Source organism: Nerophis lumbriciformis, linkage group LG09 (assembly GCF_033978685.3).
Source record: "Nerophis lumbriciformis linkage group LG09, RoL_Nlum_v2.1, whole genome shotgun sequence".
NCBI lineage: Eukaryota > Metazoa > Chordata > Actinopteri > Syngnathiformes > Syngnathidae > Nerophis > Nerophis lumbriciformis.
In genome coordinates this window covers 32,684,527-32,701,826 of record NC_084556.2, presented here as the reverse complement: position 1 = coordinate 32,701,826, position 17,300 = coordinate 32,684,527, and the positions used below count along the sequence as shown (strand labels likewise).

Here is a 17,300-nt window from a genome sequence, read left to right as displayed (position 1 = left end):
CCAATAACATTAAAAATAACCCTTTATAACCTATAAAATGTTTTTAAAAACCCTCTCATGAGGCGAGATACCCATACTGGGCTGGAGGTGGGTCAGGGTTAACAAATCAAGCACTTCTCCCTCATAGCATGCTCCAAACCTCCCCTAAGATCACCGGACCCCTCAATCATAAACAAACATGGCAACTTCTCACATTCTAAACAAACAATAACCTTGCAAACATTGTGGTAAAAGAAAAAACAACACCTTGCTTTGACACAGCAAACCTCACAAGCCGCCACCTAGTACCCACACCAAAAAAAGGTTCCTTATTCTGGCTCCTACTAACTCTTGTTATTAACGTAGCACCCTGACAGAAGCAGAGTCTGAGCCTCTTTTTAACTTTATTGCCGACCTTAACACGCCAACAGCAGCCCTCATAACAATGTTAGCACAGCAGCTATAGCCTAGCGGCCCAGGCTCATTCAACTGGCGGCCTGCGGGCCACATCTGGCTCTCCAAAGCTTTTCATTTGGCCCGCCGAACATCATCCAAATAGGCTTGATAAAACCATTTAAAACTAAGGTTGCTCATGTATGCAATACTCTCGCCACCCCACAGAGGGCAACAGCGATGCTTACCGTATTTTTACGAGTATAAGTCGCTCCGGAGTATTAGTCGCACCGGCCGAAAATGCATAATAAAGAAGGAAAAAAACATAAGTAGCACTGGAGTATCAATCGCATTTTTGGGGGAAATTTATTTGATAAAACCCAACACCAAGAATAGACATTTGAAAGGCAATTTAAAATAAATAAAGAATAGTGAACAACAGGCTGAATAAGTGTACGTTATATGACGCATAAATAACCAACTGAGAACGTGCCTGGTATGTTAACGTAACATATTATGGTAAGAGTCATTCAAATAACTATAACATATAGAACATGCTATATGTTTACCAAACAATCTGTCACTCCTAATCGCTAAATCCGATGAAATCTTATATGTCTAGTCTCTTACGTGAATGAGCTAAATAATATTATTTGATATTTTACGTTAATGTATTAATCATTTCACACATAAGTCGCTCCTGAGTATAAGTCACACCCCCGGCCAAACTATGAAAAAAAAACTGCGACTTCTAGTCCGAAAAATACGGTTTGTGTCACAATATAAAAACCCCTGAAAAAATTCTAAATAAATTGCCAAAACAACGACTGGAAAACAGTCGTTGCAAGGGCACTCGTGCTCGAGTTATTGTTTCCTGTCGGACCTTTTGAGTGACGGACACAAGCCACAACAATGGTAGAAAACCACACGTGTAAGCTTCATCACAAAACTTGGTCAAACCTTTGTAAGTAGATATTGTGCATAAAGATATTTAATTTGTTTTGTATTGAAATTGTTGACTTTGTGATGTCTTTTGTATTCGTGGTTGGGTTTTTTGTCTGAAAGTAACCCTGGCGATCAAAGCTCGTTTAATACATGTAGCGCTAAATTTGACCAGTAGAGGGCAAAAACGCTACAATTTAGCTTTAGTTGTAAGGGACAAGCGGTAGAAAATGGATGGATGTGTAGTCACAATGTTTGATATGGATGCTGTTTAATTTCTTTGTGAGGAAACATCTGTAGTTTATTGTGTGCATGTATTAAAACAAAACCTTCACATTTTTCTGTACAAATACACAATGGACATTATGTAAAATACACAATTGACTTTTGTAATGTTTATTTTATGTTTAGATTTTATTCTTACAAACCTAAATGAAGGAAGAAGTGTAGAGGAAATAAAACTAAGGAAGGAAAATAATTCAGAAGAGAAACATCAATCCCCAACAAAACTTTGAGAGCTTCTCTTTCCTCATGCTTTTAATTACACTGGAAATGAGTTGTGAGGGCGCCATGTATGTGCTACCCCCCATAGATGCCACTTTACAACCTTCAAGCTGTGTCAGGAGTGGGTGAAGCGTCTCACGAGGGCCTTGGCTCATCCATCCCGCCTTGAGGACCTCTTCGCCCTGGCCTATCACGCGTGGTGTCTGGGAGGCAGTGCTGATGACGAAGACCAGCATGTTCATCTTTGTCGTCCAGGTCTATAAAAACAAGTCTAATTTGGGAATTATAATGTTCTTCCAACGTGTTGTTAACGTGTTCCCTCATCCCATTTGTCTGCAGGTGATCACGTGCGGCAGAGAATGGAGGTGGAGGTCAAAAGAATGGGATTTGACACGCAGAACATCTGGAGAGTGTCAGACATAAATAGCAACTATAAGTATGTCACAGATGTTGTGTACATAAATAGCATGACATGTTTTATACAGCATTAAGATGACACGGAGTGGTTTAAGTTTTGAGTATCTGTATCCACTGGCCCCCATAACACTGCACACAAAATCTGATTATTTTTTTTGCTCTTAAGTGACACAGATCGGATTATTTTTGCCAGTCTAAACGCTCTCAAATCTAATCTTTTCGCATCAGATTCAGGCCACATCAAAATTCATTCAGTCCGAATCCGATTGGAATCTGATCTTTTCAAATGTGACTTCAGTCTCAACGCAATGAGACCAGAATGCGACCCGTATGTAACTTTTACGTCAGCTTTGGGCGAGCTACATCACCCTTGGGCACCGGGAAAGATGCAGTCGCCAGCAGAAGTGAATATTTCATCACAACATGGGGTTTCGGTGAGCAAAGTCTATTTAAGATGACCGAATTTCCGTTGCATCGGTAGTCAATAGTGCGTGAATTATAGGCTATTTGTAATATATGAATATATATTTTGATTCTGAAGAAATAGCGATTGTTGAAGGACTGGAATTGACGCTTACATTTGCTTATATGTGAGTTTAAAAAGTAATTAAAAGATTAGAACCCTCCTAAATATATACATTTACCCATACATTATTTTACTTTAATTTATTTTCATGTAAAAAAAAAAAAAAAAAAAAAAAATGTTTAAGGCGCGGCGACTTTTATTTTATTTTGTAGTGGTATTGACTTCCTCCAGGTCAACTTTCTTTGTTTTCACTTCATTGCACTGTGCATGCAAGTGACATTAGGGACACATGCGCGTTTACACTGAAGTCAGATAAAAAGCACATTTTACTTTCAGAGTAAACAGTCAACTGGAAAAAAATTTGATTTAAAAAAAACTTTGGCCTGCAGTTTAAACATAGTCACTGTGTGTCACAATTTACGGTGTTGTTTTCATTGTTTAATTAACGATGTGTACAAGCTTCATTTTTACGTTCCAACAAGCACGACTTGTATAGTCTGTGTACGTGTGTGAAAATCAATACATAAAATAGCTATGTGTTTACTTGCATTCATGCTCACAAGATCACAGCCTGTGAGGTAGACGCACAGGACAAATTGCTAATTAACCAAGATGCAGCCTGCTGAGCCACATGACTCATTAGCACAGTCTTTTATTTTCTCACACAGACACACACTCTTCTCTCCTCTTAAGAAACTTTGCAAGTAAAATGAAGTATGTCAGACTGATATAGGCAAGCACCACATTTATAACCAATATTTGCTTATTTTTGCATTTTTACCACACTATTTTTTGTAATCATTAGTGACACTCAAACGCTATGTTGTTTGTATGATGTCGCATTAATAACTGTATTTTGTATTGTTAGGCTGTGCTCCAGTTACCCCCAGAAGCTTCTCGTTCCCATATGGATAACTGACAAAGAGCTGGACAGTGTGGCCTCCTTTCGATCTTGGAAGAGGATTCCTGTTGTGGTCTATAGGTCTGTGCATTTTTTGCAACTGTAAAATCAAATGTAGGATTTTTATCTCACCCTGCTTTTTATTTTTAGGCACCAGAAGAATGGTGCTGTGATTGCTCGCTGCAGCCAGCCTGAGATCAGCTGGTGGGGCTGGAGGAACACAGATGATGAGTACTTGGTGACATCTATTGCCAAAGCTTGTCAAATGGACACCGGAAGCAAGGGTTCCTGTGAAGCACCAACCTGCCAACAACGCGAGGAAGCTCCTGACTCATCAGACAGTGATTTTGGTAAATTATTATTTTAATTATTACTGTACAGGGTATCTGCGGCGTCTTAAAAAGTCTTAAATCCAATAATTTGAATTTCAGGCCTTAAAATGTCTAAAATTCTCCTAAAATCTCATAAAAGGTCTTAAATACGCGCGCGTGCAAAGAGGTCGCCGACTCTCTGCACAGTCAGTTGATACAGAGCTCCAAACTTCATGTGCCCTTCTAATTTGCCCACGTACAGTACGCAGAGATGGAATGGGTTTCCATGGCCGAGAAACTGCATCTAAGCCATACATCACCAAGTCCAATGCAAAGCGTCGGATGCAGTGGTGTAAAGCAGTGTTTTTCAACCACTGTGCCGCGGCACACTAGTGTGCCGTGAGATACAGTCTGGTGTGCCGTGGGAGATTATCTAATTTCACCTATTTGGGTTAAAAATATTTTTTGCAAACCAGTAATTATAGTCTGCAAATGATGTGTTGTTGTTGAGTGTTTGTGCTGTCTAGAGCTCGGCAGAGTAACCGTGTAATACTCTTCCATATCAGTAGGTGGCAGCAGGTAGCTAATTGCTTTGTAGATGTGGGAAACAGCGGGAGGCAGTGTGAAGGTAAAAAGGTGTCTAATGCTTAAACCAAAAATAAACAAAAGGTGAGTGCCCTTAAGAAAAGGCATTGAAGCTTAGGGAAGGCTATGCAAAACTGAACTGGATACAAATTAAACAAAAACAGAATGCTGGAGGACAGCAAAGACTTACTGTGGAGCAAAGACGGCGTCCTCAATGTACATCCGAACATGACATGACAATCAACAATGTCCCCACAAAGAAGGATAACAACAACTGAAATATTCCGGACTGCTAAAACAAAATTGATGCGGGAAATATCGCTCAAAGGAAGACATGAAACTGCTACAGGAAAATACCAAAAAAAGAGAAAGAGCCACCAAAATAGGAGCGCAAGACAAGAAGTAAAACACTACACACAGGAAAACAGCAAAAAAGTCCAAATAAGTCAGGGTGTGATGTGACAGGTGGTGACAGTACACCTACTTTGAGACAAGAGCTATAGTGATGCATGCTTGGTTATGGTTTAAAGTCATATCCAACAATTGCGACAACGACTTTTTACTGTCAACTGAGTTTCGTTTTTTAATGATTTCTGCTGGTGGTGTGCCTCTGCATTTTTTCAACGCAAAAAATGTGCCTTTGCTCAAAAAAGGTTGAAAAACACTGGTGTAAAGCACGTCGCCATTGGACTCTAGAGCAGTGGCGACGCCTTCTCTGGAGTGATGGATCACGTTTTTCCATCTGACAATCGGATGGACGAGTCTGGGTTTGGAGGGAGCCAGGAGAACGGTACATTTCGGACTGCATAGTGCCGAGTGTGAAATTTGGTGGGGGAAGAATTATGGTGTGAGGTTGTTTTTTAGGAGTTGGGCTTGGCCCCTTAGTTCCAGTGAAAGGAACTTTGAATGCTCCAGGATACCAAAACATTTTGGACAATTCAATGCTCCCAACCTTGTGGGAACAGTTTAGAGTGAGCCCCTTCCTCTTCCAACATGACTGTGCACCAGTGCACAAAGCAACATCCATAAAGACATGGTTGACAGAGACTGGTGTGGATGGACTTGCCTGCACAGAGTCCTGACCTGAACCCGATAGAACACCTTTGGGATGAATAGGAACGGAGAATGAGAGCCAGGCCTTCTCGACCAACATCAGTGTGTGACCTCACCAATGCGCTTTTAGAAGAATGGTGGACAATTCCTATAAACACACTCCGCAACCTTGTGGACAGCCTTCTCCGAAGAGTTGAAGCTGTAATAGCTGCAAAAGGTGGACCGACATCATATTAAACCCTATGGGTTAGGAATGGGAAGGCACTTCAAGTTCATATGTGAGTCAAGGCAGGTGGCCAATTGCTTTTGGCAATATAGTGTGTGTGTATATATATATATATATATGTATATTATATATACTCCTCGCGCACTAACTGATTCAAAGAGCGCGTACTTGCTGCGGCGCGAGCGCGATGTCACGTTATTGACGGGAAAATGCATTTTTAGACAATATGATTTGCCTGAACGGCTAGGAGACACCGAGAGTAACAAGCGGTAGAAAATGGATTAGAAAAGACTGATTATAAAAAATAATAATGAAAAAAAATAAAAAATACATTTTTTTATTTTTTTTACTTCGGCTGTAGTTTGGGGACCCCTTGTATAAAGTGTTTAGTACCCGGATGTGCAGCCATCGAGGAGGGAAGCGTTTGTAAACATGCCGGTGAAAGTGAATGGAATGATAATGTCGAAGTCAAAAATTCGGGATAAGTACGTGTCAAAAGATGCTGAAACGCCACAAACACTTGCACAACTTTACAAAGATAAATGTAACCCCCCCAATGGAGTGTTTTTTGGGTTAAGTGGCACTATTACATACAGTAAGCACACGCTAATTTCTCTGTGGTAGTAGTGTACTCAGCAGTAAAACTATACAAAAAAAACTAATTATCTTATATTATTTATATTATTTGTTCCAATAATTTCAGTTCAGCTTCTCATGCCTAATCTTTTCTCCAAGTTTATACAGCAACTGACATTAAAAGCGGTTGCCTGTTTAGTGTTTACACTCATCTTATTGCGGGGTGAGGAAAGCAATGGAGATTTGCGAATGTCATCTTGTCATGTCTAAATAAAAACTAATCTTTGTGTATTAGCAATATGTTTTTTAAAAAAGTCACAAAAAACTGATAAAAATGTATCCATACACACCAGATACAAAATGAGCTGAGCACATTTGAATGTTATTCACATTATTCACATCCAAATTCTGTTTGAGGCTTGCAAGTCATAATCACCTTCCTTCTTTTTAGACAATCACTCTGTCTGCACACACTGTTTTTAACAACTTTGTGCAGATACAGTAGTACTGTCGATGTTTTTATCGGTTAGCTGAATTCTGATAGCCGAAAAAAACATTACCAAAGTTAACCATTTAGCTTTAGCAGAGATGCTAACTGTCCCACAGACAATATATTGTTGTGCTTTCCTCTACCATTGCTGATGTTGATCTTACATGAAAACAGTTGATATGAAGCACACTGCACCTTTTGCAAGAAAACACTTCTATGGCAAATCTGAAAATTGTCTGTTACGATGTTTGCTAATATTTTATTCAATTAGTTTACACTACAGAAGCTCCTGGTGTATATAGTTTAACCATTTTGTTTTCCAATGTGAAAGAGCAGTGAATGAATTCATGTACTTAAAATTCATTCTGGACCTCTGATTTTACTTTGTCGTTGTATTTTTTGTCCGTATGGATGTGAAATGGTCTTAAATTATTTTCAAGATGGTCTTAAAAAAGTCTTAAAAAGTCTTAAATTTGACATGTTGAAACCTGCAGAGACCCTGTAAAAAGTAAGTCCAACAATTTGAATTTAAGGCCTTAAAATATCTAAAGTTCTCCTAAAATCTCATAAAAGGCCTTAAATATGATTTTGAAAGGTCTTAAAATCTATTAACATTACTTTTATTTAAAACATGCATAAACTTCAGTCTTGTTTTTAAATATTTACATTTTTGAGGACGCTATAACGTAACTACAAAACGGAACTAAAGGAGGCTACCAGTGCTTCCCGTTGAACATTTACCGCACACCAACTGCTGGAGTTTTCTGTGCGCGCACAGCGCTATGGTCTGCTTAGCATAGCAGCGGAGAAAACTTAACAAAAGCCCACAGCAAAGCCAAATCACTTGCATAAGATTGGTAAGTGCAAGTTTAACGATTTGTGGCTCTAGAACGATCAATTTATTGCAGCGTTGAAACTGGTGGAGGGAAACGTGTAAAGTGTTTAGGACCCTAATGTGGAGTCATCGAGGAGGGAACCGTTTGTAAACATTGCGGTGAAAGTGAATGGAATGATAATGTAAAAGTCCAAAATCTGGGAAAAGTCTGTGTCAAAAGATGCTGCGATGCCACAAACATGTGCACCACTATACAAGGATCAACTTAACCCCCTAAAGGAGTGTTATGTAGGTAAAGTGGGCCAATTGCCGAAGGAGATCAATAAGAGATGTTTACTAGTGAAAGCATACTATTAGACAAAGTTAGCACACACTAATTCCTCTGTGGTAGTAGTGTACTCACACCAGTAAAACTATTCTTATATTTCTATTATTTATTAAAATAATTTCACGTCACCTTTTCATGCCTAATTTTGTCTCCAAGTCATTGCAGCAACTGACATTAAAAGCTATAACGTTTGTGTGTTTAGTCTTTACACTCAGTTTATGGTTGGGTGAGCAAAGCAAGGAAGATTTGCGAATGTCATCTTGTCATGCTTAATGAAAAACTACTCCTTGTTTATTAGCAATATGTTTTCAAAAAAGTCACACAAACAGGTACAAATGTATTCATGCAAACTAGATGAGCTGAGCACATTATTCACATCAAAATTCTGGCCTGGGCTTGCAAGCCATAATCGCCTTCTTTCTTTTTAGACAATCGCTCTGTCTGCACTCTGTTTTTCACAACTTTGTGCAGATACAGTAGTAGTAGTACTGTAGACGTTTTTATCTGTTTGCTCAATTGTGACAGCAGCAAAAACAATGCAAAAGTTAACCATTTAACTTTAGCAGAGATGCTAACAGTCTCTTTCAAAGAAAATATATAGTTGTGCTGTCTCTACCAACGCTGATGTTTTGGTTGTTGTTACATGAAAACACTTGATATGAAGCACACTACACCTTTTGCAAGAAAACACTTCTATGGAAAATCTGAAAAATGGCTGTTTGCCAAAAAAATGTTTTAGTTTACAACAGAGAGGCTTCTGGAGTATTCAGTTAGTTTAACAATTTCTATTTATGTGACAGAGTGAATTAATTAATATTCTTGCAATTCATTTTGGCCCTCTGATTTTCCTTTGTCTTTGTACTTTTTTGTCCGTATGGATGTGAAATGGTCTTAAATTATATTCATTATGGTCTTAAGTCTTAAAAAGTCTTTAATTTGACTTGTTGAAACCTGCAGAGACCCTGACTGTAGAGCCATACATTTATCCATTCTCACATAATGTTTGCTATGCCAACTATTGGCAGGTATCTTGCAACTCAAATTTAGCTGGCAACCCAAAGCATAACAATTAACTTAGAGACAGCTCTTATCTCAAAAGCTTCTTAAAGGGTAACTGCACTTTTTTATTTTTTTTATTTTACCTATTGTTCACAATCATTATGAAAGACATGACGACGGATAGACTTTTTTTTTTAATGCATTCTAAATATTAAAAAAAACAAGCGCTTTTCATGTCATTCTCCCCTGTTACAGGTCCAAAATGGCGGTCAGTGTCCCAACTTGTCGGATTATGTTTTCAGCCATCAACTTAATTTAGGATCTACAATAAATTTACAGGGAGCCGGGAAGCGAGGAAACAGCAGACCACTCGGTGATATAAACATAGGCACGTTTATCATGTTGCCGCTATAAACCGTTTGACTGCGTTAGGGCTTACGTATAATAACTGTATCACTAATACTTGGTTAATATTCAAGTCACGAAATGTAAATTGAGTATTGCTGGCACTTTTTGAATGGTTATTTATCGGATTTTGTGGGAAGAATAGTCGAGCTCCCATTGGCTCCGCTGTAAGCAGACTTTTATTTAAGTTTATTTAGTATTTAGAATGCATAAAATAAAAAATCCATTTTCATTTCATTTTATTTGCATTTGGGGGATTTTGTACAAAGAGGTTGTTTTGAATTCTTCGGTGAAGGATTTTCTTCTTGTCCTGTCCTTACAGATTTTTGTATGCTGACTGTTTTTCTAAAATGTTCCCATTTAATGTTTGATTCTACACATTCACAACATTTTACAGTACCTTGTATCCAATATGGATTAGGTCCATTATTTTGTGGTAATGTTTGTTATTGCTAAAAGCAAGTAAATAAGGTCCACGTTATTGCTGTTAAGTTGGTTAGCTACAAGGGATCAAAAGTACCAGTAGGCGCTCTTTTCTTTTTTTTCTTTTCGTAATTTTTCCAAGAATATGTGAAGATGCACAACAACTTACACTATTCTAACATAAGGTGCTTCATTTAGCTCAACAAGCAGGTTGTGCATGGCTGTAGACCTATGAAAGAGTACAACTACTTGTTGTACTGTTCCATGTGAGAAATAAAAGTTGGTTTTTTTAATATGACCCTATTCTTGTGACTTCCTAGAATTTATTATATCTTTTCTGCGTTTTCTTACGTACTCTGACCGTTGGTCACGTCTAAAAAAAATAAAATCCAGTTGTAATAATGCAAGCCATGTCTCTGTCCTGCCTCCTGTGTTGCCAGATTCCTCATTGACGGGAAACTCGGGCTGTGACGACAATACTGTGCCACAGAAGCTGCTCATTTTGGACGCTCGCTCTTATACTGCTGCAGTGGCCAATCGTGCAAAGGGCGGAGGCTGCGAATGTGAAGGTTAGTTGTAAAAATTTATCAGATTACTCACTGACTTTTTGGTGGTTTTACATACCATATTCAGCCCGAAGTCCAATGCCGTCCATTACATGAGGCTACTAGTCTTGGCCCTGAATATGTTTGAATTTCACATGCATTTTGCCTATATAAATGATAAGACAATTGCCCTAAAAAGTGAATACAATCGTAGTTAAACTTACTAGCTTAATTGGTTGTGTGACAGAGCTCTTAACTGAAAACACTTGTATCTCAAGTCAACATCGCCCTTTAAAATGAATTGAACCCAATTTAGTTTGTGCTTCCCCCCCAAAAAGGCACAATTGTAACATGTATCAAGCCTTTTAAAAATAATTTTTTTTTAAATATTTTTGAATGTACGATAAGCAACTGCAGTAGTTTTAAGAGAGTTATTACTTCTACTTCTATGGTGTTTCCTTCTTGCAGCTTTTCTATATTTCCATGGATACATGTACACCATTTAAATATCGACTCATGCTGCTTTAGTATGATGCAGACTAGAAACTGCTTCGCCAAGTCTGGTTAATACTCTCATGTTTTTGATGATTTCTTTATTTAATTCAATTAATATCATCCACTTCTTCTCAGCACTGTCCTTCATGCTCACTTTCTTCCTTCCCATGGCTGGAAAAACAAAGTGATGTTCATCTCTAGCTAAAAGCTAATGCTAGCGAGTAAGACCAGATGTTTTAGTTGGATCTAATGGGGATCACTGTGACATTCGCTATACCACCTAATGGCATGGATGCTTGCAACTTAAATTTCTGCCTGCAACTTAATGCAAAATAATTAGTCGAGACAGCTCTTATCTCGAAACACTTAAATTGGGCCACTCTTAAGTTGAGGTACCACCTTAGGTAAGATTTTAGCGTACTTATTTTCATGACAGTGCAAAAATAGAAAGTGTTCCTTTGCCACTTCAGAGTTCACTTACTACGGTTTTAGTGCATCACTGATTTTAAAGTACCACGGAGTACTGTGAGATTTAAGTACTGTTTACGTTTCATGTTTAAATTACGTAGGTTTTAATGTATGAATTGATTTTAAAAGCTTAAGAAAGGTTTATAAATGTGTGTGACAGCTGTGAGGAAGGCTTTTAAAGATTGTAAAAGCATATAAAAATCCTAAGATTAATATCACCCCTACTTTAAGCACAATTTGTAAATGCCCCATTACAAAAAATTTAAAACATTTTTTTATTTATGTGAAGCAATTTTTATACTTTTTAATCAAACTTAATTTATGAAGTTTTGCACTAAAACAGTTCTTCTTTTTTTTGTTAAAATGACTGCCATCATTAAAACATACATTTATTGAACTTACTCCCTGAACTCTCTCCAGGATTTGAACAAAGTACCTTCTGCCTTGCAAAACAAGCATTTATGCTGTGCGCTTCTTCACGCAAAACAGGGCCCCCTATGGATTGCGGAGCCCTACGCACAACATGTATACTATAAATGATTATTGTTAATAGTAACATTTTAAAACAATAGAATAACTTTCTTACCTTTGCGTTTCTTAGTACTGTTGTCAAAATAGGTAAGGCCCTTTTAAAAAGGGTGCACACACACCAAATAATAAAAACTGCATATTAGTTTAGCTGCTTTGTCCCATCTCAGCCTTTTTTCTTTTTGGATTCCAATTTGACTCTTGGACCATATTTTCATTGCAATCGTAGGCCAAATTCTGAGAGCCCACTGTATTTGTATAATGTTTTATCCGATATTTTAAAAGTTAGTATAGTTCTGTTCAATTTGACCTGATTTGTTTTGGAATGGTAGGCCTTGATCTCACTGCTAACTTAATAGCAAGACAATATAAAGGGACAAGCGGTAGAAAATGGATGGGATGGACTATAGAAGCACACCACTGTCAACTACCAAGGAATTCAACAAAGAAGTGAAATGTGACACTGAATTGATTATATACCATATGGCTGTTTATTTGAGGAAAGCTTTCTTTGAGGAAAAAAATGCATTATGTCTTTAATTTTTCCCCGTCATTACACAGAAAGGGCAATTCTATGTAAACCCATACATATCAAAAGTGTGTGAGACCATTGCCATTTGTGTTCAGAGTACTACCCCAACTGTGAGGTGATGTTTATGGGAATGGCCAACATCCATGCCATCCGGAACAGCTTCCAGGCCCTAAGGACTGTCTGCAGTCAGATACCCGATCCTGGAAAGTAAGTTGATCTCTTTAACCTCCCTCCCGCCCCCTTCTCAGCGTCTGCGCCAGTGCTCTCCCGGCAAGATGGGGAAGCCGGGTCCAGTCTTAGTCCTACTGGGTGGACTAGCTGTCTGTCTGGACCAGGGTTGCCCATTACGTCGATCGCGAGCTACTGGTCGATCGCGAGCTAATGGTCGATCGCGGAGGGTGTGTCTCAGATCAACAGCCAGGCATTAAAAAAATTGTCCTAAAAATTAGCGATCATCAATCTTCACAATGACGTCACTTTTGTCACTTGATTGACATTCGCCGCACCTGAGGATCGTGTGAGATGACGCTGGGTGCTGCGAGCTCAGTATTAAGAAAAAAACGACTGACAGGAAGGTAAGAAACACTTTATTTCAACAGACTCTCGCGCCCTACATGCCGTAAAAAGCCTAAACACCAACCGCTTAGCTCCTGTCTTTACAATAAAAGTGCTGCTCCATCCTGCCTGCGCTAACAAGATAAGAGTCTCAGAAAACTAGTGCACACAAGCTAGCAAGCTACAGAGTTTGCTGTCAATGTATTTCTTGTAAGCGAGTATGGAAGCTGGACCAAAAAGATGCCAAAAACCAACCACTTTCATGTGGTATTGGACAGAAAGGACTTTTTTTCACCTCCACAATGTAAATTCAAAAATGTGGGAGTTATTAGCACTACTGTGAATCCTGTCTGATTCCAATCAGTGCAAGTCATCGGAATCAGGTGAAACACCAACTTATAATTTTGTCTTCATGAAAGAAAGGAATCTTTGTTATGTTTATGGTTTGGGTTTATTTGAAACTTGCATAAAATAACACATTTAATAATAAAACATACATATACATAATAGATTTTTATTAAACACCTTTAACATGGTAACAAAAAACGTCTTTCATAATTAAATATAATTTATAAATGTGTGTGTGTATATATATATATATATATATATATATATATATATATATATATATATATAGCGCGCCACCCTTCGCTCTGATTACTTTTTCACACACTCTTGGCATTCTCTCGATGAGCTTCAAGAGGTAGTCACTTGAAATGGTTTTCACTTCACAGGTGTACTTTTTATACCAAATTGAAGAAGAAGGTTTGCCGAACATGAATGAATACAGTACAAACTGTGATAAAGCCATATTTTCGAAGGTTATCGCCAATACTTTGTTATATAGATGTGAGCGTGCATGCACGCACACACACACAGACCTGCATACACAAATACAACACTTTTTTGCCACACAGCAAAGCATTGATTGTGACATAACACCAATCGTTTGTACAAAAATACCATTTCAGTTTGCATTGATTAAAGCAAGCTATAACAGACTGAACAACACATACTGTACTTTCAACTACCTCAACTTTAACAACCCCCCCTCACATCAGACCCTGACGACAATGTAATATGAAGTATAAACGATAAACCATTGAATATTACTTAGTATGTGAAAGTTCAATTCCTACCTAGTTTACTTTCCTGACGACTTCCTTAAAGTTTTCAATCAGAAATATCAAGCAGCTAAAATGCGCCAAACATGGGAACGTATGGAGAGTGTTTTGCATATCACCCATCATGCACTATAATGGATTTATTTATATATATATATATATATATATATGTATGTATATGTGTGTATGTATGTATGTATGTATGTATATATATGTAATTTTAAATTTGATATATGTCTTTTATAATGTCTACAAAGTTCAATGAGCAGGATGTGTGTTATGTGCGAACGTGTGATGACTTTATTTGTTGGTTATAGTTAATTTATACCATTAGTGGGAAAAGTTGTTTGGGTTGGATCATATAAATGTATGCTGTAATCAGGTCACCATCAAATGAAATTTGTGGTCATTGACTGCCAAATCAATTTCTGTCCACAATATGGCGGCAAAATCACTCCTATGTCATTCCAATTTAATTCACAGGATACTATATCTAGGCAAAAACACACCGCGGGCCAATCAGCTTGTTAAATTTGTGCTGTCTCGCGAGCAGCACTGAAGACTTTGGCAGGCTCCACTTGGCCCGCGGACCGTAGTTTGGACACCGTTCACTAAAGTATTTATTTTATAGACATCAGACCAGGCGGGAAAGCACTAAACAAGAACAAAGCAATAGAGCCTCTAGACATTGGTACAAGAGTGCAGAGAGGTATCCAAAATTTTGTGCAAGCTCACGCCCAAATGCATGAACCTTAAGATTTGACGCTTTGGCATTGTTGAACATAACATTTATGTCAGAAAAGAAGAAAATCATCAGAAGTCATCTTTAATTGATCTTATTTGTAAAAGTGATGTAATCTTCCTGTCTTTTTTTGTAGCTGGCTTTCAGCTCTCGAGAGCACTCGTTGGCTGCAGCACTTGTCTGTAATGTTGAAGGCGGCAACTTTGGTGTGTTCCTCTGTGGAAAGAGAAGGCCGTCCTGTACTTGTGCACTGTTCAGACGGTTGGGACCGCACACCACAGATCGTTGCTCTGGCCAAAATCTTGTTGGATCCCTACTACAGAACACTAGAGGTGAGGGTCTACACACGGTGTCGTTTTCTCTGTGAAAATCAATTAAATTAACTCTGATATCAGAATAAGTTGCTGCACATGTGAAGCCCTATTCATGTGTTTTTTACGTACTTGATGTTACGCATGTTTCTTTTATTCGTATTCTCCCATCCAGCCTACGGGCAAGCCCACCCCACATAAGTGAGGCAAAAGTGCTTAATTTGTAAATGAAAACGGGCTAATTCTGGAAGATGGAGTTTTACTAACACTTGTGAATGTCAATAGCTATTTGCACACGGACACAATTAATCGGATTAAAAGTCTAACCGGAATAAAACTGCTTAATGAAAACACGCCATTTGGAATATTCTGACCCGATAACGCCCGTTTGGATCAAAATTGAATTCCGATCGAAACGGGTGGTTTATGCCAATAGTCATTCACATTGGTGCGCATGGAAACACGTCTTGCGAAATGCGGGTCGAAATGATCCTTACTACGCGTGTCTGTGATGTCAGCTATACTTTGGTGGTTGAGCGGGGACTAAATTGAATAGTCTCAGAAGGAAGCGGTTGTCTTGCTGCTGTCTCCCCCCAATCAACATGTACAGACATAGCGTTTTATACTGTTGAGTTTGTTGCTCTAAAACCGAGACTTGCAAAAAACTAAGTATGTTCTTGAGTATCATGTGTTGATGTAACAAGACAATAATGATAAATAAATGGGTTATACTTGTATAGTGCTTTTCTACCTTCAAGGTACTCAAAGCGCTTTGACAGTATTTCCACATTCACCCATTCACACACACATTCACACACTGATGGCGGGAGCTGCCATGCAAGGCGCTAACCAGCAGCCATCAGGAGCAAGGGGTGAAGTGTCTTGCCCAAGGACAATCCAGGCAGTGCTTATCATGTGAACCTGTGTTACCATGGTGATGTAGTGTGTGTATGCATGCTAGAACAGCTTATTTTTCCTTGCTGAGTGTGACTAATAATCTGTAGATGAAACTTTATTTTACTTATTATGACCACCCTGAAGTTATGTGTGATGTTAAAGAGTGTTAAAGTGTATGCGTGCAGGCAAAGGCTGTTTCGATTAAATAGTAAGATAGAAACTACCAATATCGCCTGGTCTAATGGTCCAGGTGATATTGTTGTGTAACCTTTTTGCCAATGTCCAAATGCGCCAGATATATGCATGGTCGCCTTGCGTTTTATGCCCTTGATGCGCCCTTCTTCTCTTCCACATAAGCGTGCAGAGACACAGCAGATATATGACATGCATTAAGATTTTTGATAGTTAATTCAGAGTGTCATTATGGTCCTTTTTATCCTCTCATATCAATGGATGTTTCCAGGTGTCTCCAATAAAATCAATCAGAATAGATTTGATAGCTTTCTCAAAGTTTGTTTTATCATTTTATTACGTTTGGCGTACACTGCATTCAAACTTCAAGTGCAACGTAATGCTTTGCCTTCTTAGGGCTCTGGATCTTTTTAAGCCTCAGAAGTGCGTAAGAACAAAAACACAAGTCCACTGGAGAATATGCACAAGACCAGATTTGACAGGGCACGCGCACATTTAAGGGTCGCTCCACATATAGTGCGCATCTTGGATGAAGGGGCGCACTGACAGACTTAAGTCCAGGAGTATAATGCTGCGCAGCCAGAATTCGCGCTGTTGCGCACCTTTTTTTAATTTAAGCACTTGGGAGAATATGACCCATTGGCCATATTGATTTTCATGTTTGTCGAATAGCATTATTTTCAGTATTAATAACCATCTGTTTTACAGGGTTTCCAGGTGCTTGTAGAGACTGAGTGGTTGGACTACGGTCACAAATTTGGGGACCGCTGTGGCCACCAGGAGAACGCTGATGACGTCAGCGAGCAGTGTCCTGTCTTCCTGCAGTGGCTCGACTGTGTTCACCAGCTGCTCAAACAGTTCCCCTGCCTGTTTGAGTTCAACGAAGCCTTCCTTGTGCGTGGTTGCTACTCACATTCATTCTAACAATGACCGCTAAGTTGTTTTGTGACCATTATCAAAATAACCTTGAACTTAACAGAGGTGTTGCTGGGCATTTTTAAAGAGAACATATTTTCAC

At 38.6% G+C, this 17,300-nt stretch overlaps 1 protein-coding gene across 1 annotated transcript in view; it reads left to right on the top strand.

Moving 5' to 3' along the window:
- Positions 1-17,300, top strand: part of mtmr4 (myotubularin related protein 4) — a 61,976-nt gene that overhangs the window by 30,153 nt on the left and 14,523 nt on the right. Inside the window, exons 5-12 of the mRNA XM_061963292.2 lie at positions 1,907-2,073; positions 2,158-2,254; positions 3,630-3,743; positions 3,813-4,012; positions 10,334-10,462; positions 12,557-12,668; positions 15,019-15,214; positions 16,991-17,176. Of these exons, the coding sequence (XP_061819276.1) occupies positions 1,907-2,073; positions 2,158-2,254; positions 3,630-3,743; positions 3,813-4,012; positions 10,334-10,462; positions 12,557-12,668; positions 15,019-15,214; positions 16,991-17,176 (1,201 nt within the window). The remainder of the gene's footprint in view (positions 1-1,906; positions 2,074-2,157; positions 2,255-3,629; positions 3,744-3,812; positions 4,013-10,333; positions 10,463-12,556; positions 12,669-15,018; positions 15,215-16,990; positions 17,177-17,300) is intronic.